General features: G+C 56.8%; 7 protein-coding genes across 7 annotated transcripts; 4 read left to right on the top strand and 3 right to left on the bottom strand.

The window, feature by feature from the left end:
- Positions 1-941: 941 nt before the first annotated feature.
- ColSpa_12067 (uncharacterized protein) lies at positions 942-2,299 on the top strand (the record flags this gene model as incomplete). Its single annotated transcript, XM_049278279.1, has 2 exons — positions 942-1,940; positions 2,012-2,299. 2 exons carry the CDS (start codon positions 942-944, stop codon positions 2,297-2,299), a joined length of 1,287 nt encoding a protein of 428 aa, XP_049134236.1.
- Positions 2,300-3,255: 956 nt separating this feature from the next.
- On the bottom strand, positions 3,256-5,667 carry ColSpa_12066 (uncharacterized protein; the record flags this gene model as incomplete). The annotated part of the gene is made up of 1 exon (XM_049278278.1): positions 3,256-5,667. One exon carries the CDS (start codon positions 5,665-5,667, stop codon positions 3,256-3,258), a length of 2,412 nt encoding a protein of 803 aa, XP_049134235.1.
- Positions 5,668-7,550: 1,883 nt separating this feature from the next.
- On the top strand, positions 7,551-9,799 carry ColSpa_12065 (uncharacterized protein; the record flags this gene model as incomplete). The annotated part of the gene is made up of 2 exons (XM_049278277.1): positions 7,551-9,566; positions 9,680-9,799. The coding sequence occupies 2 exons, from the start codon at positions 7,551-7,553 to the stop codon at positions 9,797-9,799; spliced, it is 2,136 nt and encodes a 711-aa protein (XP_049134234.1).
- Positions 9,800-10,414: 615 nt separating this feature from the next.
- On the bottom strand, positions 10,415-12,286 carry ColSpa_12064 (pre-mRNA-splicing factor sap145; the record flags this gene model as incomplete). Its single annotated transcript, XM_049278276.1, has 1 exon — positions 10,415-12,286. The coding sequence occupies one exon, from the start codon at positions 12,284-12,286 to the stop codon at positions 10,415-10,417; it is 1,872 nt and encodes a 623-aa protein (XP_049134233.1).
- Positions 12,287-13,286: 1,000 nt separating this feature from the next.
- Positions 13,287-15,042, top strand: ColSpa_12063 (putative transporter mch1; the record flags this gene model as incomplete). The annotated part of the gene is made up of 2 exons (XM_049278275.1): positions 13,287-13,746; positions 13,772-15,042. The coding sequence occupies 2 exons, from the start codon at positions 13,287-13,289 to the stop codon at positions 15,040-15,042; spliced, it is 1,731 nt and encodes a 576-aa protein (XP_049134232.1).
- Positions 15,043-15,496: 454 nt separating this feature from the next.
- ColSpa_12062 (origin recognition complex subunit 5) lies at positions 15,497-17,113 on the bottom strand (the record flags this gene model as incomplete). The annotated part of the gene is made up of 3 exons (XM_049278274.1): positions 15,497-16,477; positions 16,543-16,941; positions 17,009-17,113. The coding sequence occupies 3 exons, from the start codon at positions 17,111-17,113 to the stop codon at positions 15,497-15,499; spliced, it is 1,485 nt and encodes a 494-aa protein (XP_049134231.1).
- A 1,389-nt stretch (positions 17,114-18,502) lies between these two features.
- ColSpa_12061 (sterol uptake control protein 2) lies at positions 18,503-20,083 on the top strand (the record flags this gene model as incomplete). The annotated part of the gene is made up of 1 exon (XM_049278273.1): positions 18,503-20,083. One exon carries the CDS (start codon positions 18,503-18,505, stop codon positions 20,081-20,083), a length of 1,581 nt encoding a protein of 526 aa, XP_049134230.1.
- Between the last annotated feature and the right edge of the window lie 1,529 nt (positions 20,084-21,612).

The raw sequence follows: 21,612 nt of genomic DNA, 5'->3' as shown, positions 1-21,612 counted from the left end.
GCATCAAGTCGATTCGGGTCTACCGATACGCATCATGGATCGCGACCGCAGAAGCAGGTAAGTGAAGGTCCACTCGAGCCATTTCCCTCCTCCATTCGTCGCGGCCTTGCCTTGCCTTCGCTATCAATGGATCCCTTCCGCCATTGCCTGCTCCGCGGAGTGGTGTGCAGCTGTAGTTCGACTACGCGCCACGCTCCATCAACGGCTCTTCACCTTTGATCGCTGCTGTACACTTGCTGTGGTTGATACTTGTTGGGGCACTTCTTCCATGTTGATCGCGAAGCGCAGCTGGCCTGCAAAGAGCTACATTCTTGCAGCCCGGCTCATCGAATGCTCCGTCGCCATGGACTCCCTCGGCTGGCCTTCGAGCTATCAAGGAGCAAAAAAAACTGACGAAAACAAATAGGTACGAGGACGGTGAAGTCACTAGATATGGCGCAGGCGAATCCTGGAGACCTTTTCCACGCGGTGGAGGTGGCGGCGGCGGAGACCGCTCCCCTCGACGAGTTCGAAGTCCTCTGAGAGATCGCGAACGAGACCGAGATCGCGACCGCGACCGTGACAGAGACAGAGAACGGCCACGATCTCGAGACCGCGATAGAGACCGAGACCGAGATCTTAGGGACATCAGAGACAGAGACCGACCACGTTCGCGTGACCGCGACAGAGAACGCGCGCGCACACCGCCCTTGACGTCGGACAGCTACGTCCCCGGGCGATCTCCCGCGCGTCGCAGGTCACGCAGCGCTGAGCGGTACCGACGCGACCGATCGCGGGATAGGGACCCGCGCCCTCAGAGCGATACCTGGCGCAGACGGGATAGAACCCGGAGCCCACCTTTGAGACGCCCCTCGCCGAGACGTAGCCCGTCGAGACGACGCAGTCCCATCGGTAGATCCCCCGCCATCCGGGACGAGAGAAGCGACCGTGCCAGATCGCCGATGCGGCGCGACAACAGAGACAGGGAACGTGAGAGGGAGAGAGACAGGGACCTTGATCGGCGGGACGACAGGTACCGTTCGTTGCCCCCCTTTGCGCAGACTCCAGTCTCATTAGCTGCTAGAAGACGGTCGCGCTCGCCTTACGGCCGCGACAGGGGTCCTCGGGACAGAACCCCTCCGCCCAGGAGGTCGCCTGCACCGGCACCCCGAGGCGGTTACCGTCCGCGGTCTCGCAGCACGAGCCGCCGTGGTGGCGAGAGATATCTAGGGTCCTCCTATAGACGGGCGTCGCCGCCCCGAGATTCTGGCATCTCGTCAGCGATCACGTCTCGATCAGCTTCAGGCAAGTCGTCACCGCATCCTCCTCCTTCCATCCGAGCACGATCGCGGCCGCAATCGAGGGAGCGTGGGGAGCGCATCGAACGGGAGCGGGAACAGCCGCAGCAGCCGCAGCAGCGAGAGCGAGAGCGGGAACCCACACCCCTCCAGACCGGCGGTGCTTCCGCCGCATCATCGTCTTCGACGACGACGGCGACGAATCGCGAAGCACCCAAGCCTGCCGCCGCCGCCGCCGCCGCCGCCGTTGCCGCCCCCCAAGAACCGGCCCCACCGGTAGCAAAGACACCACCTCGAGGCCCCGCCGCTTTACGTGCTCCTCCGACCGGTCCCGCCGCGACCCGAAACTTCTCTGCGCCCGCCGGCTCACCAGCTGTCCAGCCAACTAGACACCCGCAGACCCCAAGCGTGCCACCCCCGCGCGCAGACGCCACTAGCCCTACGATCCCCCCGGCCGGCCCTCGAGGCTACGTAGCTCCGGCTAGGGGCGGCGGATATAGCTCCCGCGGCGGACGAGGCTCGTGGTCGGGCCCGTCGCCTCGCCAGACCCCAGTCCCTACAACGTCCCCTTCAGCCGCCGGCAACGGACCATCCACCATCCCAACCGGCCCGCGCGCTAACCCATCCAACAACACCCCTTCAAACCCCTCCACTGCACCCAAGGTCTTCAACCCTCCCACTGGCCCTTCATCACAGCACGGCGCCGGAGGAGCCCGACCTACCCTGGCTCAGAGCATGCTTGCCACTCTGCCCCTATCATCCCAGGCGGCAAGATCGACCCCTCCCTGCTGCCGACGACCACGGGCATCACGAGAGAGATTGAGCCGCACTACAAGAAGCTCAAGGCCGAGGAGGAGAAGGCGCGCGGGGAGCTGGACGCCAAGCAGGACAAGCTGCGGCAAAGCCTCCAGATGTGGGACAAGCTCGAAATGGAGTCCAAGGCGTGGAAGACGAGGGTGGACCTCAGCGAGCAGAGCCTCAAGAGCTTGGCCGGCGAGGGTCTCGGGGGAGCTGCCTTTTAAAGAGTGTTGAGTGTGACGAACTAGCAGATGCACTGGGGGGGGGAGGAGGGGGACTGTTTTTTCTTTGCGTCGGAAGCCAAGGATCGCACGGAGACGGAACGTCGCCCTGGGGCGGCGACGACGACGATGATGTATCACCACCACCACCACTACTGTTTGCGTTGTTTTGCATGTACGAACACGCCTTGTTGGAACGTTTTGTAGGCGTAGAGCTCGACGATACCCCCATCGAAAGGTTGTAATAGACTCAAATTTGGGACATGCTTGGTTACGCCGTCGGTCGTTGTGTTTTGAGGACCAATGAGATGAGCACGCGATGAGCTGGTTAGACCTTGAGGAACTTTACGTTGCCACGAAGAAGCAGAGCAACAACGAGCGCCGGTTCGACTGGCGGATACCTGGTTGTCACGTCGCCAAGGCACGGAGGGCGGGAGCATGGATCAGCTTCTCTTCCATGTATACATCACAGAGCCCAGATCCATCAAGTATCAAGGGGACAAACAATCTCTCCGCGATAGGGGTTTCTAATTCCATTTCGTAACTGAGGCTGCTTCCTCATCCTCCACACCTCAGGACAGGAAGAGGCCATACTAATAGCACTCATATCTCAAAAGGCTGCCTTAGATACGCCTCGGGTGTCCGGGGCCTCTCTCACATCATATCCATAACCCGTTTCCCGTCATTCCGTCCGTGACCGACCGACCGGGCGAGTCCCTCTCAGCCTTTTCCCTATATGCCGGGGTAAACCGTTATTCATGCCGTCGTATTCCGTAGTAATGAGCCAAAGCACGCTTCCGCGCGTGTGTGCAAAAGCCAATAAGGTCGTGTAATGTTACATGTGTGCACGAAGCTTCGCGCGGTCAGAGAAGATTCTCTCAGTCGTCTCTGAAGGCCAAGATGATGAAGGGCCAATCAACAGTCTCTTTCAACCCGGGAGCAGGAAGAGACAGCTAATCCTACTCAAAGTCCACATCACCGTCCCAGTCGCCATCCGACTCGAAGTCTCTCTCATCGTTGAGGAAGTCATCCATGCTGTATTGATGCTCTCTTGGCTTCTGGTTGTCGATGTTGATGTCGACCACGATGCACATGCCCTGGATGAAGGTCCCATGGGATGCTGGAGCATTCGTAGCTGCGCCTTCTGTATTCCGGTCGGCATCTTCTTCATTCGAGTCTTGGGCGGAGCCATCCATGTCGATATCGCCGTCGGAATCGAACTCATCGCTGTCTGGCTCAAGATATGACTTGGGCTTCCGCTGTCGACCACGAAGCCCCCGCGACGTACTGCTAGCACGGGAGGAAGTGCTTGATGTATGCGACACAATGCGGTTGCTTCGTCGGGAGGGCTCTACGGGCGGTTTCTTAGACTTCCGTTTTGTGACTGCCAGGGAAGGCGATGTCTCGATGGGAGGCGGCTTGCGCAAAGTAGAGTGCGGCCTCGGATCAGGGCTCCGCCGAAGAAAGATCTTTTCGAACTTTTCCTGCCATGATCGGCGGAACTCGCTGCGCGACCGCCAGGAAATGTTCAACATCGCCTTGATTGACACATGCCTAAGTTTCGGTAGGTCGCGGGCGCTGTCAATGAAAGACTGTAAGAAGGCTTCTGCTGCCTTGGTGTCGGCAGCGTCGGAGCTCCAGTGACGAAGGTTCTCCAAGTGAACAAGCTGCAAAGATGTCGGCCAGCTGGGCACTTGTTCAGGGAGTAAGAGCGTATCGTAAGAAGGTAGAGTGTCGTCGATGGTCTCCAACAGACTGAAGTACTGAAGATTCATTCGCAACTCCTTAAGATGCGGGCAGGCAGAACCGAGGACCGTGAGGAAGCCCAGGTTGAGCGAGCGATTGTGGTGCAGGACAAGCGATTCCAGTTGATGTCCCTTTGTGACCAAGAACATGCCAAGATCGTCGGCGATGACTTCTGCGCAGTTGACCAGCTCCAGACGCTTCAGCTTTGCCGGGAGAAGAGAGAACAAAGACGATCCGACTATTGTTGAAGACTCGAAGGCTAAATCCTCGAGGTTCTCCAACACCGAGATGGAGTCTGCAAGCAAAGCCACAGACCTTTCGTCTTCAGCCTGCAGCTCGGGGTTGGATCCTGGGTCTTTATCCAGTCGGATTGACGGCATCTGATAATTGACATACTTCACCTTGCGTAGAGAAGCGAAGCTTGGTATTTGGTGTACCTGCTTGATTCTCGCAAGGCTAACCTCCCAGTTTTTGTCCATAAGCCTAGAGCTCCACTGCCAGGTCCGAAGCCGGGTTATGGCGGTTTTATCTCCCGCCTCCGCGTTTGCAGTTGGCGACACCTCGAATGCTTGGAATAGTTCTGGTGGGTACGTCCATTTGATCGATTCTTTCAGCAGTCGGTAAGGAGCTTGGTCGTATCCATGGACGAGCAGTACTTCTGAAAGCCGGGGCAGATTCTGCATCAGCTTGAGCGGAGAGGTCGGGCCCTGCAACGACACGAGTCGCACATCAATGTGGAGTGCCTCAATCTTTGCTCGATAGTTGACGGCCGTCAAAGACGGCGACTTCTCGAGCAACTCTACAAGGCCATAGGCTTTGATCTCGTCCCGGACAGGGGGGCACTTGTAGAGCACCGTCAGAGCCGGATCTGCGAATTGTCGGCAAGCCCGAGCAATACGAAGAAGCCAGTTGATATCAAGAGTATCCTGCTCGTCGCCAGAGACTGCAGCATATTGGAAAATCTGAACCCAGATTGAATGCTCGATCTGTGGACTCAACCAGTTGGGAATGACAGAATTCGTGGAATTGGGTTCAGGGTTTGCCCCCTTAAGCGGAGGCCTTCCACGATCCGACTTTACCAGAGAAGGCTTCGATGTAGCTTTGCCGCCAGAAAAGTCGTCCTGAGATCCATCTCCGTCTTGTACGTCAGAGGAGTCGCGATCACCGACTTTGCGCAGCGAACTCTTGGCTTTGCGGCCACGCGCCTTCTTTGGGACGGAGCCCCGGGTAGAGGCGGCTGACATGCGTTTGATGCTAGCACCGTTGCCATCATTGGGGCTTGTACGAGTCGGACCAGATGCGCCAACAGTTGCTGCCCGAGGGGCCCGGCGCGGAGTGGTTTTCGAGGTTTGGGGTGATGCATCGATGTCTTCCGTGTCTTCGTCGGTCAACAATTCATCGTCGGAAGTTTCCATGCCAACGTAGGACAGTCTCTGTGTTCGGGTGGAGGTCCGAGTCTTGCCGGAGGAGCCTGGTGTAGGTTTGGCAGTATTGGATCGGGCTCGAGGCTTGGCAACGCGCATTTGCTCGGTAAGGGAGGAGAGGGGTTCGGCGTTGCGAGCTGGGTTACGGCGAGGCATCGAAGTCGCGCCAAATTGGGCAGCGGCTTGTCGTTTTGGGGCCATGGCGTAAGGATGCGCAAGGATGCGCGAGGATGTGAGAGTCTGTCTGTGTCGGAAGGGTTCACGTGTAAGCAATACCTAGAGCTGTGGTGTTTGTGGTTCAACTGCTCACCAGTCTTGAGGTCTGCGCGAAAACTGTGCTCTAGCGGACGAGAGTAGCCAAGAGCGAGGCGACCACAGTGATTGCACGACCTAGCGCATATCGCTTCGGATTGTCGGGCGATGACGTTTGCGACAGGAACGACCGGAACCCCGAGATGCTAGACGATGGCTAAAACCCACATGTGTGATGAACCGCAAAAGAAGAAGAATGCGCAAGTAGAAAGACGAGAGTGCGCAAGCAGAGAGTTGCTGCAGAAGGAGAATCAGAGTTTACTCAAAGAGTCAGTGGTCGAAGAAAGTTCGCCTTTGCGGGTGAGTTGGAGTTGGTTTTGGTGGGGCAGATACGGCGACAGTGACTGAACCAACAGCAGGAAGCTTCTCAGCCTTGCACTAGCGCCTTGCGCTTCTCAAGGCTGCCTAGACACTTGTCGAGGAACGCCCCGCAAACAGATGGTCCGTGCACCAATCCCAAGCTGTAGGTAGCGGTTTTCTTGGCCTCTCAACTTTGAGAGTTGGCTCACCCGTCTAGCATCGTTCTGGCGTTTGCCCCCAAATCAGAGAATGCACACAAGACAACATTGGGAGGACGTTGCGCGGTGCGAGGGCAATCGACTCTAGCTTTGATAGAAGTGAGATGATTCAGCCCATTGGTCGTACAACAAGAAAGATGGCGAGTTGAGGCTGCAGCCTTCGGCGGCAGTTGCAAAACGTCGTAATTCTGTGCTGAGCTGATGGCAGGAAATGTAGTGTCAAAGAGCAAGTTGGCTGAAGAGGACAGAGAGCAATATCAAAAATTCCTGACAGGGTTCTGGATTGTGGAAAGCGCGACCAACTCGATTCGGTCGTTGCCCAAGCACTTTGCTGCGTCGGGTCCTTTCCGTTTCGCCTATGAGAACGGAGATCCACTTGGGCCCACCAAGAAACCAATCATACCGTGCAATCATCAGCTTTTCCAGTACTAACTCAGGCCATCAACTTTAGCCAGCAACCCCGGGAAGCAAGCAATATGGCCCCGAAGCGCTAAATTCCAATTGCTGTCGTGCTGTCTCCTGCCCAGTGATAACCAAACTAGAAGGTCCAGGTCCCAGTCCCGCCCCCAAAATTCAATTGTCTTGGGGCCGGGTTTCCACGTTTTTTGAGGCGTCAACGACGACGCGCTTCGACTTCCACGTCTCTCGCTGCTTCTGCTGTTCCTGTCGTAAAGCGCCACTCCCAAAGATACTCTCCCGACTGTTAGGAACGCGCTTTTTTCCTTTTGCCGGGCTGAACTCCCTTCTCTAGCGCTCGAGTCGTCTTGTTCCACTTCTTTTCCCTTGCCCGTCAAAGCAGCTAGCTACCTGGGCTACATATTCCATTCAGCAAAAGCAAAGTCGCGGTCGCGTCTGCTTCGGTCCCGCCCATTGTCTCGGCCATTCTGTCGCATCGCCCACCACAACAACGTCCGAGTGAGCAAAGAATCACTTTTGCGCCCTGCCCCTTCCCCCAAAAAAAGACGGCCAATCGGTCAGTCGAAACGTTCGCTTTTGAGACAGCGACCAGTACTGCGGGAGGAGCTACGTTTATTCCTCATCACAAAGGCTCTGGCTTCTCACTCGACGTTCAATGAGCACCGGCGCCAGAGACTACTGCTCTACTCCTGCTCACCCCGTCCAAGTGGGCTTTGCGAAATAAGGGGCGGCCACGCGCAGAGTAGATTGAAGCCATTCAATCCTCTTTAGCCTCTCGGGACCAAAAAACGGGACTTGTCTCTTTTATATACTTCTCATGGTCCCCCTTCGCCAGCTATGACGCTTCCTTCGCGGCGCCAGCGCAGTACCCCTTTTCTCCAGAGGAATATCTTGCAAGGCATGGGTAACACCCAGTCGTCGGCCCAGAAAGCCGCTGCTTCCGGAGATGTTCCCAACGGCCACAACGACGGCCGCCCGGCCAAGCGCCGTTGCTTTGACGCCGATCATCAACTCGCAGATCAGATCTTCCAAGCTCGAGACGTCGGCGACCTGCAGCGCAATCTACGCGTCCAAGTCAACAGGATCTTTCACAAGGCCTCCAAGAGAGTCTCCGCCGCCCCTTCCGATGATGTCGTGAACCTCAAAGCACGATGCAAGGTCTCCCTTTCTCATGTTACCAACGCTGGCGATGTCTTGTTGTACTGTAACAGTCAACTCTGCGACATCAGATCTTTCAAGGATCCCGGCGGACCATACCGCATGGCGCGCATCGGCCTGCCGCGCCCCTTCTACATCCCTGAAGACAGCATGCGCATTAACCGCGATGACGATGGCTCTTTCGACCTTGCTGATTCCTATCGCCTCTGCGTTGAGCTGGAAGCCGCTGGCCCGACGTACTGGCCGCCCATCACCATCAGTCCTCCCGGCGACGATTCCGCTTCTTCCCGGCAGACAGACACCATACACTGGGTACTCACCGCCGCCTCGTCTGACTTGTTCTCAAGGCGGCGGGCGTTGCTGAACCTCAAGGTCAAGAAGACTCCGCAACTGCTCGCACCAACAGACCACGTCATTGACGTCGACGCTTCGTGGGCCACTGCCTTCGAGGCAGGTCAGATTCGGGCCGTGGAAACAGGCGTCGAGCCCTCCATTACCGTGTCTGGGACCTTTGTGCCGCAAGATCCCTTGGCCAACGATAGCATTATTGAGCCGCCGTACGAGAGTCCTCCCGGAACCCCAGTCAAAGCTCTAAGGAACGGCTTTGTCAACGGAGACGCTCATGGTGATGAAGACGCCGAGGAAGAACTGACTCCCAACCGGTCACTTCGTGTACGCGGTACCACCAAGAACTACAATCTGAAAGTCCTCAGTGATAAGGCTCAAGGAAGGAACAAGAAACGCAAGAAACGCGGCACCGCAAACAATGTCGAGGAAGGCAGTGTCACTTACTACCTGCCCAGCGAGAAGGTCTGCCTGGATTCCTTCCGTTGCATCACGTGTGGCATGCCGCATGGCTCTCTTCCCCAGCTCCACGCCCATCTTATAAGCATACATGATGAGTATGAGTATCGCCCGCAGTCCCGTGCGAAGGCGGCAGAGTTTGAGGTCGCTCATCGTTACGAAACGTATTCATTCGGCCCTGAGCCGTTTGCTCTGCGCCGACCCACCAAGGCATTCGATTTGGACCAGTTCGCCGAAGGGAACTTGACATATGTGACTTCACGCTTCGGGACTGAAGACAAGAGCACTCCAGGAGCTCAATCGCAGGGCCGGGCTAGCAGACAACCAACAAGCAAGCCCGCACAGGTTTGTTCTATCCCTGAATACTCTCCAAGATACACTGCTGACATGGCGCAGACACGTTCCAAACTCCTTATTCCGGATATCGGGCAGACACTGTATGACCCGATTACCAGGGCTGAGTTACAACCAGGCACTGAATACAGAAAGCCAGCAGCCAGTGACGAATGGCTCATCCAGTGGCATCGGGACGCCCTGGCAGACTTCTCAGATGTCCCGCCCGATGAGAGGGAGTACATGCAGGAATGGGACAAGTTTATGCTCACGAAGCGCATTTCGTCGGACATTTACTTCCCTCCTGCCTGGCTGAGCTTCGTCAAGATCAAGTCGGACTGGTTGCTGTCTTCAAATTCTCGCATGCTGGAGTTTGGGAAGCATCTCACATACCTTTTGGCTAGGGGCAGTCTCGATCATGATACCGTCGAGGAGGCTCTCACGCACATTTCCGCTTGCAGGGCGAAGCTTGGCATGGAAAACGGCGAAAACCCAGCACCGGCACCCAAGGGGTCGCCGCAGGGGCCGCATATTCGGAAGAGCGCCGGTGGTTGCCAGGTCTGTGGATTGGCCGCCCTTGGACCGAGGTTGCTCCTGTGTTCTAACACGGTAAGATTTTCACCACTTAAACGGCTTTGTGCAGAGCGGCATCGCTAACGTGAACAAAACAGAGCTGCGCCAAGCGTCTCTATCACTCGGACTGCATCAGCGAGAACGCAAAGATGAACGTCGAGGAGCCGGACTGGGTCTGCGACGAGTGTCTCAACATACCGACCGCAGAGCGGAACTAGGACATCCAGCAACAGGCAGTACAACCGGAGCCGAAATCGGAGCCAACGGCAGACCCGACGCCAGTGCCAACGACACAACGCAGACTTGTGCCAAAGAGGCGCTTGCTTACAAGGGGTGTTTGATGTTCGAAGAGAGGAGGGTGATGGGATGTGGGATGTTTTCACTTTTAATGGATGGCAAGCGGATGCATCTGCATGAGGCATTTGGCGTCGCATGATGATTGATGGACGCTGGTAGAGATGGATACCTAGAGGCATCAGACATGGTTAATAATTGACTTCACTTGCCATGCACAGCTAGTTGACAAGTCTCTTTCCACAAATGCCGATGTGCCTTCAAAGTCGAACTAAGAACAGAGATGTTGGACGACGTAGACCAACGTTGACAGGGCAGGTTGAGTAGCGCTGATTTCGTCTAGGGGGTATCACGACGAGACTCGAGTGCAGGTTCCAACTTGCAGACGTGGTTTAAAATTTTGTATGCCAGCCTAGCGCCGCTGCCCTATTGCACATGAACACAAAAACATCCGACTTGAGCGCAATCGCCAGTCTCCAAAAGTAGTATACCATTACATACACAGTCCAGGCCCCAACGGCCCCTTCGGCCGCCGTCCTTTAGAACCTGTACTTGCTCTGCTTCTTCTTCTCCTCGTTGCGCTTCTCGTCAACCTTCTGCCTCTTCCGCGACTCCTGCGCAATCATCTCGGACAGGTCCTCCTCGTACGCCCACTTGGCGCCGATGCCCTCCTCGCGCTTGCCCTCCTCGAACCGGCGCCGCAGCTCGTCCTTGCTGATGCCGTCGTGGCTCTGCAGCGCGTCCGGGTCGAGCGCGACGTCGACGTCGCCGGGCTTCTTGCGCTTGCGGCTGTCGTCCTCCTGGCCGAGCACCGGCACGTTGCCGGCGGCCTTTTGCTGGTTGAGGTCGTACACCCTGTCGCTGCCGAAGAAGCCCTCGGTGCGCTGCTGCCGCTCGGGGATGACCTGGTACGCGGAGCGAGGGTGCGAGCTCTCCTCCGTGTCGAACCCGCGCCTCTGCTTCCGCAGATCCATCTCGCCCGCCACGGAGGTCTCGACGCCGTGGCCCGGGTAGTCTGTCGGCACGGAGGAGACCATGCCGCCCGAGGTCTCGATGCCGCTCGGCGATGCGAGGCCGGCGGCGGCGTCCTCGTCTTCCTCCTCCTCGTCTTCCTCTTCTTCTTCTGATTCTTCCTCTTCGGACTCCTCGTCGCGGGGCTGAAGCTCGCCCCAGAGCGTCTTCTCGACGGGCTCGCCGGTACCCAGGGGCTGGGCAACCGGCGGCGCCACCTGCGCGCCGGCCTGGTTTGTGAGACCGAAGACGTCACCGCCGTAAAGAGGACGGTTGAACTCGTCCACGGGAGGCTTTCCCCAGCCACCGGGGTGGAAACCCCAAGAGCCGCCTGGTGGCGGCGGCGCGTTGAGTCCAGGAATCTTAAGAGTGGGGTATGATGGAGGAGGACCGAAGCGCTGCTGATTGATGAGCCACGGCGGAGGGGCGCCAGGGGGCATGCCCAGGGCCTCTTTTGTGGCTTCGGTTAGTTCGCCTGGCCTGAAGTGCTGGAAGTCAACCTCGCTTTCCTTGCCCTCGTAGTAGACCTCGCCGAACCGCGTCAGCTCGGGCTTGGTCTGGAAACGGAAGAAGGCGTCGTAGAGCTTCTGGTAGTCGATATCCAGCTTGCCCATCTTGGGGGCAACGCGCTCGCGCTGTTTTTGCTTTAGTGACTGCTGCTCCTGCTTCTCCAAAACAGCGTCACGCATTTCTGTAATACCCGTCTCGGCGATGAACTTTGGTAACCGGAAGGGCGGCTTCTCGATACCCCGCTTCGAGGACAGGTATTCTCTCTTGAGCTGCCAGTGACCGGGAACCGGGACCACGTTTCTTTGCGCCTTGATCTGCACGAGAAGTCGCGGATCGGAAGACGATGTGTCCTGCCACTCCACCACGTCGGGGATCTTGACCAGTGCCTTGAGCTCCGCAATAGAGAGCTTGTTAAGCTGCTTCCGCTTCTTCTTGGAGAGCTTGGTCTGTCCCGTAACCTCCTCGTCCTCGCTGGGGATGTCGTCATCGTCCCACAACACCTCGCCCTGGTTTCCGGCGTTGGCTTCTTTTGCAACTTCGTCCTCGTCTATTGAGACACCAAATTTTGAGAAAATGTCCTTGAAAGCGGCAAACCTCTCATCGTCGAGGTTGAACTCGTCGTTGGCGGGGCCATCAGCTTCGATCTTAACGCTGGCGTCGGCGTCCTTCTTAACTTCGAGCTCGTCGCCGGTCTTGTCTTGGGTCTCGGTCTCCTCTGGCTTCTTCTCGTCTTGAGGCTCCGGGGTTTTCGACGCGGTCTGGTTGTTCTTCATGTCAGTATGGGTCGCGCGCACATCGCCCTTGGAGGAGCCTACCTCTGTCTGTGCCTTCTTCTGCTCCTTCTTCTTCGCCCTCCGCATCTGGTTCTTGGTCATCTTCGGGGCCGCCATCTTGGATCGAAATGCGCCGTCGAGCTGAAGGCTTTTGGTGTGGCTTGAGTTACGACGTAGCAGATCAGTCCGAATATTATGAATCGTGTCGGGTCGGGGCGAGGGCGCATGCTTTGGGGGGTCGCAAACAAGAGTTGACCTGCGAGGCGCACGGCGGTGAAGTACAAAAGAAACCCCACGATGCGACGGGCCGGATGTACGTTGGAGGAATTCGATGAGCTAGCAGCCTTCTGGAGGCGACTGGCGATGCGTGACGACCGCGCCAAACTTTTGGAGGCTGAACGACAATTAAGTGGGTCTTCAACGCCAGCGAGCCACTTGCGAGGGATAGGCTTGATAGCGGTACGTATCGCGAGGGATGGGAAGCTTGGACCAGCCCGGCGGCGCTGACTTCCCCGATCCACGATGCAGTCTCTCGGAAGACGGCACTATGAATAATCCAGCCGTCTGCACCAGACAGTGCGACCCGGCCGCGCCGTGCAGCTGCCAACCCATCGCGCCGGTCTGTCCAGCGGGTTTAGTGGGCTTCTTCATAGTATGCCGTGGTGGGCACCGTGGGGGGTTGTTTCTGCCCCTGGCATTGCAGGGATTCGGTCAGCCACTGAAAACTAGCCATTCCCAGGCGCTGATGTAGCACCGTGGGATTTCCGATTGATTGAGATGAGGACAGCTCCCCCTAGTGCAAGATTACGAGCTGACTTTGATGAATGCCGCCCTGGCCTCGAGACTTTTCCATGCGAACGACAACGCCTGGATTACCACCATCAGAGCGCAACCGTCCGATATTGACTGTCCACGAAGCCAGAACAATGCTTGACCTGATCCAGCTCTAAGTTTCTCGCGCATTGCTGCCGCAAAAGTCACACGTTGAAATCGAAGAAAAAAAAGTCCTGGGGCCAAGCAAGACGTACTAAACTACGACGTCTACCCACCAGGCATTATCAGTACCTTGTCTGGACACCAGCCTTTGTCCCCGCCAAATTTCCCCGGTGTTCGCGTCATGCCTCACTCCACAACCTCTGGCTCTACGGTACAGACATCTTCGGTCAATCGGTCGCAGCATTCACCAAGAGCGCACGGCGACAGCATCAGCCTCTCTGCCAACGGCGGCATGGAGAAGTTCCCGGATCACATCGATTCCCACCTCACCAACGGTTCAAGGGCACCGAGCCCTGCAAAGACGAACGGCTATGCGCTTCCAGGCGCGCCTACCGGCGGCGACCGCTGGCAGCCTCGAAAGGAGAGCCTGCAGGGCCGCGGGATAAGATGGGGACCGGCAGGTCAGCCGCCGGCAACACGGTACGGTCACGGCAGGCAAAAGAGCCTGGGTGATGCCATTCACAACATACGGACAAGAGGTGGAAGCGTTGGCCAAAATGCTCACGAGATCGCGGATGCGCTGCGGGCTCCCGTATCTCCCAAGCTGATTGTAAGTGCTCTGAGCGCAATTCTGCCACTTCGTTGGCGCTAACAATCACATCGCAGGGCTTTGTGTCCTCTGGTACACCTCGTCCGCCCTGACCAACACCTCCTCGAAATCCATCCTTACGGCGTTCGACAAACCAGCGACGCTCACTCTCATCCAATTCGCTTTCGTAGCGACCTACTGTATCCTATTCGCCTGGCTTGCCAACGTCTTCCCGAGCCTCAAGACTACGATACCAGCTCTTAAGCATGGGATCCGCTATCCTTCCCGCGACGTCATCAAGACGACCATGCCTCTTGCCGCCTTCCAGATTTTCGGGCACTTGTTGAGTTCGACGGCGACATCAAAGATCCCCGTCTCGCTTGTCCACACAATCAAGGGCCTTTCTCCCTTGTTCACGGTCCTGGCCTACCGGCTGATCTTCAACATTCGGTACTCAGTTAACACCTATCTGTCGCTGGTCCCTTTGACTCTTGGAGTCATGCTGGCTTGCTCTGGTAAGCACAACAAATACAGCGGCGAGCTGTTGGGCATTTTATACGCTCTCCTTGCCACTATCATTTTCGTGACGCAGAACATCTTTTCGAAGCGCCTCTTCAACGAAGCTGCCAAGGCTGAGGCTGACGGCCAATCAGCTAGGTCGCAAAAGCTCGACAAGCTGAACTTGCTCTGCTACTCCTCGGGTATGGCCTTCATTTTGACGGTGCCGATCTGGTTCTGGAGTGAGGGCACCGGTATCATAGGTGATTTCCTTCATGATGGAGTAGTCGACTTGAACAACAAGGCGGGGTCGTTTGATCACGGCCGCTTGACCATCGAGTTCATCTTCAACGGTACCTTCCACTTTGGACAAAACATCCTTGCCTTTGTCCTCTTGTCGCTTGTTTCGCCAGTGACATACTCCGTCGCAAGTCTGATCAAGCGCGTATTCGTTATTGTCATCGCAATCATCTGGTTCAGGAATCAGACGACACCTCTCCAAGGAGTCGGCATCTTACTGACCTTTGTTGGCCTCTATCTCTACGACCGAACCCATGACCGGGACAAGGCGGATCGCAAGGCCAAGATGATGGAGACCAAGGATGAGCCTCTACTGCCCCTGAACACCAAGGACGCCTTGAATGCAAACCACAACGCGCCTGTCTTCGAGAGCCCGATTGTCTCCGCCGGCCCCTTCCAGTCATTTAGCAACGGACCCTCGCCTCGGAGGAGCGAAGACGCCAAGAAATCCGACGGTCCCAGCAATGGCCGAGCCCGTGGCGCGAGTAACGCTGCCTGGCTCGCACCGGGCACGAAGCAGGAGGACACCTGGCGGTTTGGAGACCGGTAAGCGGGGTTTTATACGGCTTGTCTTTCGGGGGCAACGGGTTGCAGGAGTTTCAATGTACAATCATGATCAGCGCCACCCCTGGTTTGGCGACTATGGATGGACGAGAACAATGCGTTTTTCTTGTTAGTTGTCTTGGGTTAGATGTAATGGGATATGTGTAAAACACCAGAGAGGTCGCCCTCCAACAGGACACTACCTAGTCACAGGCGGGCATGTCGGAAGATGTATAAAAAGGTTGGCATTCGGTTGAAAAAAATGTGCGACGCTTTTTCTGTTCTGGTGATGTATCTGCCCGACCGGATTGTACGGATGGCCAATTGGGGTTAAGGCGTCATACTCTAGGTGAAACGTTGTTAATGGGTGTTACTTCGTCTAGCACCATCATCACATAAACTAATCATGAGAGAGTCATCCCACAGGTGGCATTGTGCAGTACGTCTCAAGATTCCCTCCTTTAATCGACGAGCCATTCCTCCACCTCGATACCGAGACTCCTCCCCACGCCCCTGATGACGTCCCATCCCACATTGATCCTCCACTTCCCGCCCCTATCCGTCGGGTCACCCGCCGTGCCGACCTTCATCAGCAACCGCAAGCTCGCAAGAGTCGAGAGCGCCATGCCGACGTCCCCGTCAACCACGCCACCGGTAGCAAACCCGCCGTCGGCAGCCCACTCACTCCGCAGAGCCGCGAAGATGGCGAGCATGCGCTCGAGGACGAAAGCGTGCGCGCCGAGCAGCTTGCGCGAGATCTTTTTGTGCTTGCTAGGGCGGCCGCGTTTCGGTGCCACGAAGCCTCCGCCGCGACGCTTGCGGCGGCCGTGGTGGTAGGTCGAGAAGAGCATCAAATCATGCTTGGCCGCGTTGTGCGATGCCAGATACGCCGCCAGCAGCAGCAGGCGCGTTGCGGTCGGCAGCAACGTCGTCAGGTCGGCGGTGGCGGTGCTCATCGCCTGTTGCGCCGCCGCGTGCTTGGAGGGCGTCCCGACCGGACCGGGACCATGTCCGTTCACAGCAGGTGCCTCCGACGCCGCGCCGGGCTTGATGGAGACGATGCTCGGGTTCAGCAGGCTCTCGTCCTGGAAGTGCATGCGCGACGCGATGAGAAGCTTGGAGAACTCGCGCGGGCCGTGAGTGCGGGCGAGGATCGGCGCCGTGAAGCGCGGCCAGAGGGCTTCGCAGCTATGGCGGCACGAGGGAAGGGTGCGGGAGGCCGAGGTCGTGAGGGCGTCGCAGACGGCGCCGCAGAAGCGTGTCCAGAGGAAGTTTGTGTCGTCTTGGGTAGTCGTCGGGGTTGGCGCCGGCGGGTTGACGGACAGGATCTTTACGAATTCCTGTTTGGTGTAATTTGGAAACTGGATGTGCGGCACGAAGGAGGTGCGGAGGAACGCTGGGGACGGGGCGGTTACGATGAAGACGCAGGTTAGACAGGGTATCTGCGAGAACAGAAAGGGTTAGCTTTTAGACACTGGATGAGGGTTGGATTGGAGGGTTGACTGACTACTTCAGATAGCCTTGCTAGGGCTGGAAGAAGTGTTGGGGGAGCGTCTCGCTGGCGGTCAATTGCGTCGAAGACGAGGACAAGGCGCCAGCCCTCGGGTCTCTGGGTGTACTTGAGCATCTTGCAGAGCTCAACCATCAACTGTGCTAGAGTCTCGCATTTCTTGGGCGGCGCGTCCCATTTTATGGCGTCCACTACGGCAGCGACAGTCCTTTCGAACAGGTGTCGACCCGTAATGCATTGTATGGAGTTGACGACGGCGAAATTGAGGGAAGGTTCGGTTCCTGGTTCTTCGTTGGAGGGTTTGGAAAGGGTTTGCAGGAGGGATTCGACGACTGCGGATTTGCCAGTGGCCTCGGTGCCGTATACGACGAGGTTTCGACAAGGCGCAGCCGTGGGCTGGACATCCAGGTCAGAATTGGGCCAGAATCCAGGCACAGGCCCTAGTGAAAGGACTAAGACTTACATGAAGAAGGGTAGCCAGAGAACGGATCTGATGTTCTCGGCAGGGGAAGCGCTCGTACAGAGGAGACAGAAGAAGCTCTTCTGGGAGCTGGAAGAGTGGTGCCATCCCGGCTGGGTTCGTCTCACGACTTTTCAATGTTTCCTAGTGACGAACAGACATCAAAGCCTCCGGGGGGACGAGGTCGGTGTCGGCCGAGAACAAGGCCGGCCCGTCGCGTGGGTTGCGCCGGGAAGAGCCAGCGGGGAGACGCGCGATCATGTGACCGTGTCTTAGCAGGCAAGGACCATGACGGAATAAGAATCAACCCATCTTTCGAGGCACCTTCGGGGAGCTCGGGCTTAGGCCCGTGTTGGGGCCTAAGCGTCCTTACGGCGTGCGCCGGGCCAGCGCCCTTGAACTCTACTGGGCTGGGTGTTGACCACACCCAGTGTACCAGTTTAGCATTAACCGCCCACGTGCCTCCCTCTCTCTCACACACACTCTCTCTCGAGTCTGCCTGTGCTCCTCGGCCTCCTCCTTGGCTCCGTCGCCAAAGTGCGCTCCAAAGTTCAAACAAACAGGTCGACCCCAAACCCCACCAAGACCGAAAATGGAAACCCACAGAGGGCGGACTGGGCGACGCGCAGGGAGAGGCACCGCGGGAGGCGCAGTGTCGCCGTGTCATTGGAATGATAGCTAGGCCACCAGAGGCCTGTTTGCGTCAGCCTCTTATCCGCACTTTCTGCACGTACCTTGCTCCGCTTCCTGTCTACCTAGCTACGCAGAGTTATGCTTGACAGCCGCTGCTTCCACTGTGCCATCCCCCGTTTCGTGCTTGTGTTAGCCGGATGATGTGAACCAACCCTCCGCTCCGGAGGATTCGTTGCCAACGGCCCAATAGAGCCAATCATTAGGCAACAGCAGTCGAGGGAGCTTGCCAGCTCCTGTGGGGTCAGTGGTCTTCCCATTGTGGCTGTGAACAACACCAACTACCAAGCAAGAATCCGAATTACCGCGAGGCCTCACATACAGTTCAACTCGACCAGAGTGGCTCGGTACCATTTTGCTGTCGCAAGTTTCTCAGACCAACGGCTTCCAGGGGTAAGCGGACCAAAGCTCAGCCGACCTAATCAGTGCGAAGCAAAGGGACGTGTCTCGAAAGGCTTCATCCAATAACTAGTCGTACCATTCCGTCAGCAGCATCACCCGCCCACCGAACTCTGTTTCAACCCCGACGACATCTCTTCCCCCGTCCGGCCGTTGGACATCGTCCCTTGAAAAAGAGGCCCGAGCATCGTCCCTCTTCCTTACCTCGGACTTCACACTAGTGACAGACGCAGCCGTTGCCACCACCAAGTTTTCTCTTTCTCTCACTCATCTCACGCACCCTCGCCTCATCTCGCTCACCCCAAGTCACCATCAACCCATCCTCTGAATCCTAAAAGCGCAAGGTTACGGCAGCTACTGGCCCATCAGAGAGACTGGAGAGCGTGCCAAGGGGCTCTCAATGACACAATGACCCTCCTCTCTTCCTCCGGACAAGCAGACTCCGCCTCTGTCATCACCACAACTACAAGTCACACCGACGACAAGCCATATCATTCAAAACGACCTCACAAAAAGTCTCGTACGGGATGTAAGAACTGCAAAACCCGCAAGGTAAAGTGCGACGAAGCTCGCCCGACGTGCCGTAACTGCATGCTCCGCAAGGCCGATTGCGTCTTCCCTGGACCGTCCCACTCCCACTCCGAGCCTGGCCCGGGATCGCCATCTAGCTCCTCCGCCAGTGTAGTCTCGCGGTCGCGATCGCGGTCTCACACGCCGCAGGGCGGTTACGCCGGCAGCGACGATGACTACAATGCTCTCGTCGTGAGGGAGCCGCTCTTCATCCCCGCCGGCGAAAGGGACGCCACCGATATGAAACTGCTGTGGTTTTACACCACAAACACCTTCACGTCGTTCGCGACGCAGGCAGGGCGCGTGAAGCGAATCGACGACATCCTCAAAATCAAGATACCCGGCCACGCCTTTGAGAGTCCCTTCCTCATGGACTGTCTGCTGGGCACATCCGCTCTCCAGCTTCAGCATCTGAAACAGGACATCGCGCCCTCGCGCGCACTCCGCTATCGCGCCCGCGCCTTCGAGGGCTACCGCAAGGCCATTGAGGAGGGCAAGCCTGAGACGTTTCCCGCCCTCATCGCGACCTCTTTACTTCTCACAGCGCTATCCTCGCAAATGTTCCGTGAAGAGGGCACCAAGGACCTCTACATCATCGACTGGATGATCGTCTGGCGCGGCATCGGCCTCATGATCGATATGGCCACGCCACAGACGCTTTGGGACTCGGGGCTGGCGGAGCTTTTCATGCGCCCGCCCATCGATCTCGACGAGTCTGCGAGGCACATCCCCAACAACCTGCTCTTCATGATCTCCTCCATCCAACCCGGCGACCTGGACTACGAGGACGTGCCAACGTACTACGACACACTGAAGTATCTTGGCTCCCTCTACTCGGAGCTCGCCAACGGCTTCAGTCCTATCATGACTCTCCGCGTCGTCACATGGTTCACGTTCATCCCCAAGGGCTTCGTCGAGCTGGGCCGCGAAAAGAGGCCTCGCGCCTTGGTCATTCTCGCTCACTACCTCATGTTCATGAAAGCCGTGCAGAACCTGTGGTGGATCGACGGAATCGGCGACCGCGAGATTGCCGGAATCGTCCGGTATCTCGGCGAGAACTGGTCTGAAGAGCTCGCTGCGCCGCGCCTGGCCTTGCTGCTGGACGACCAAACCGACCTCGCGAGACTGATCCTCGCCGACCCAGAGTGGGATTCACCCACGGACTACTTCCGCGAACGAAAGCGAGATCCCCGAACGGAAATTCTCACCTGGGTCGACGATAGTGGTAAACGGTATAGAGGCATGCCGCAGCGTGTCGGTGACTTACATCCAGCCGATCCCGCGCCGCGGACTCTGCCCTGGGAAGCGGAAGGCTTTCATCATGATTCGATAATGCTGAGTACCCCAGGGAGGACGTATGCTGAGAGGGTTTTGAATGCCATTAATCGGGGAGTTCAGAACATGGATGTTTCTCGGTGAAGAGGTGGTCGTCTGCATCCACGATGGTGACAGAAACCTGGGTTGGCGTTTGGTTTAAATACCCAGTCTGGTTCTATAAGACATATGAATACCTCATATTACGGATTTCGATAAGCCCACGCCTTCCAGGTAGAATATAAGCGAATGTTTTGTTTTGTTATATGCTTATGCAAGTGTCCGATTGTCGACGAGCAGGGTAGAACACTTGGCTAATTACAGGCTTGGATGACATAGTAACTAGGTGGAAGTCTGAGATGGGTGTTGGAGGCAATCGGTGATATATTCAATGAGACAACGAAATTGTCACTGCGTTCCCAAAGACATAAAGATATATTCTTAAACAAAATTTTGATGAGTGTTTAGTTTCCTGCTAACGTTGTGAAGTGGTTCTCGTGATGCCAGTTCCATATCTTGTAACCTTGCGGCTAATACCAGTTACCAGCAAACCCCAACATGAAAACGCAATCGAAGCAAGGAGAAAGGAACATGATAAAAAGCAGCCAAGAGGATGTATCCATAAGAATGAGGACTGACAAGAGGGAAAACTGTAAGCAAGAGGCACTGGGGTGAAGAATCTTGAAAAACGAGACCTAACTTGGGGGGGAAGTTCCCGAACTGACTACCTAAACAACTCCGCCAAATTCCGTCAACCAGACGCTTGTCGACGCTCTTCGGCAACGCGCAAAATGGGTTCATGCGAAGCAACGTGCCAATACATGTTGTTTGAGTGAAGTTTGACCTGGCAGCCTGGATAACGGCAAGTGACCCTGGCGTCTCGTTCCTCTGGTACATAAGCCGCCGCATCAGGGTGCTCCTTCTTTCTGTGATTGAGCAGGTCCTTCTCTCGCACGTAACCCTTGGAGCCTGTCTTGTTGCAACCTGACACCGTGCAGGGGAATGGCGTGAAGTTATGGACAGTCTTCATATGCTTCGTATACTCTGACTGCGATGCGAATGGTTTCATCCGCTGCTGTTCTTTGGGAGACAACTTGTGAAAGCTGTCATCGCGATACTGTGGGCAACCGGGATAAGAACAAATTGGCGGTGCCAGATGCTTGCCTCGTCGAGAAGGCAGAATATAATCAATCTTTTCCTCTGCTTCAAATTTGTGATAGCCTCGAATGTGTTGCAGAAGATGATCTCTGCGTCGGAATCCGCCCTTGCCTCGGTGGCGTTTGCAGAACTGGCATGGGAACTTGGGAAGACCAGTGCCTAAAGAGTCGAGGTGCCTGTTCAGGACGTCAAGCCGAGCGAACGTCTTGCCGCACATACAGGAAAATGGGCTGTGCTGTGCCTCGTTGGCATGTTCTTGGAGTTTCGCATTGCTGCGGAACTTCACCTTGCATTCCACGCAAGTGAGAGGATCGTCGAGCTGCACAAGACCATGGCCTTCAAGGTGAGGTCTTAGTTGATGTGCATACAGTTCACTTTTACGTATGAAAACTTCTTTGCAACCCAAAATGGTGCAGAGGAACGCTTTGTGACCATGGTCTCTCGCATGCCAGCCCAGCGAACGATGACTCCGAAAA

The sequence above is a fragment of the Colletotrichum spaethianum genome (genome assembly GCF_022836535.1).
Source record: "Colletotrichum spaethianum MAFF 239500 DNA, contig56, whole genome shotgun sequence".
NCBI classification, from domain to species: domain Eukaryota; kingdom Fungi; phylum Ascomycota; class Sordariomycetes; order Glomerellales; family Glomerellaceae; genus Colletotrichum; species Colletotrichum spaethianum.
This window is presented reverse-complemented; position numbering and strand designations above follow the sequence as displayed.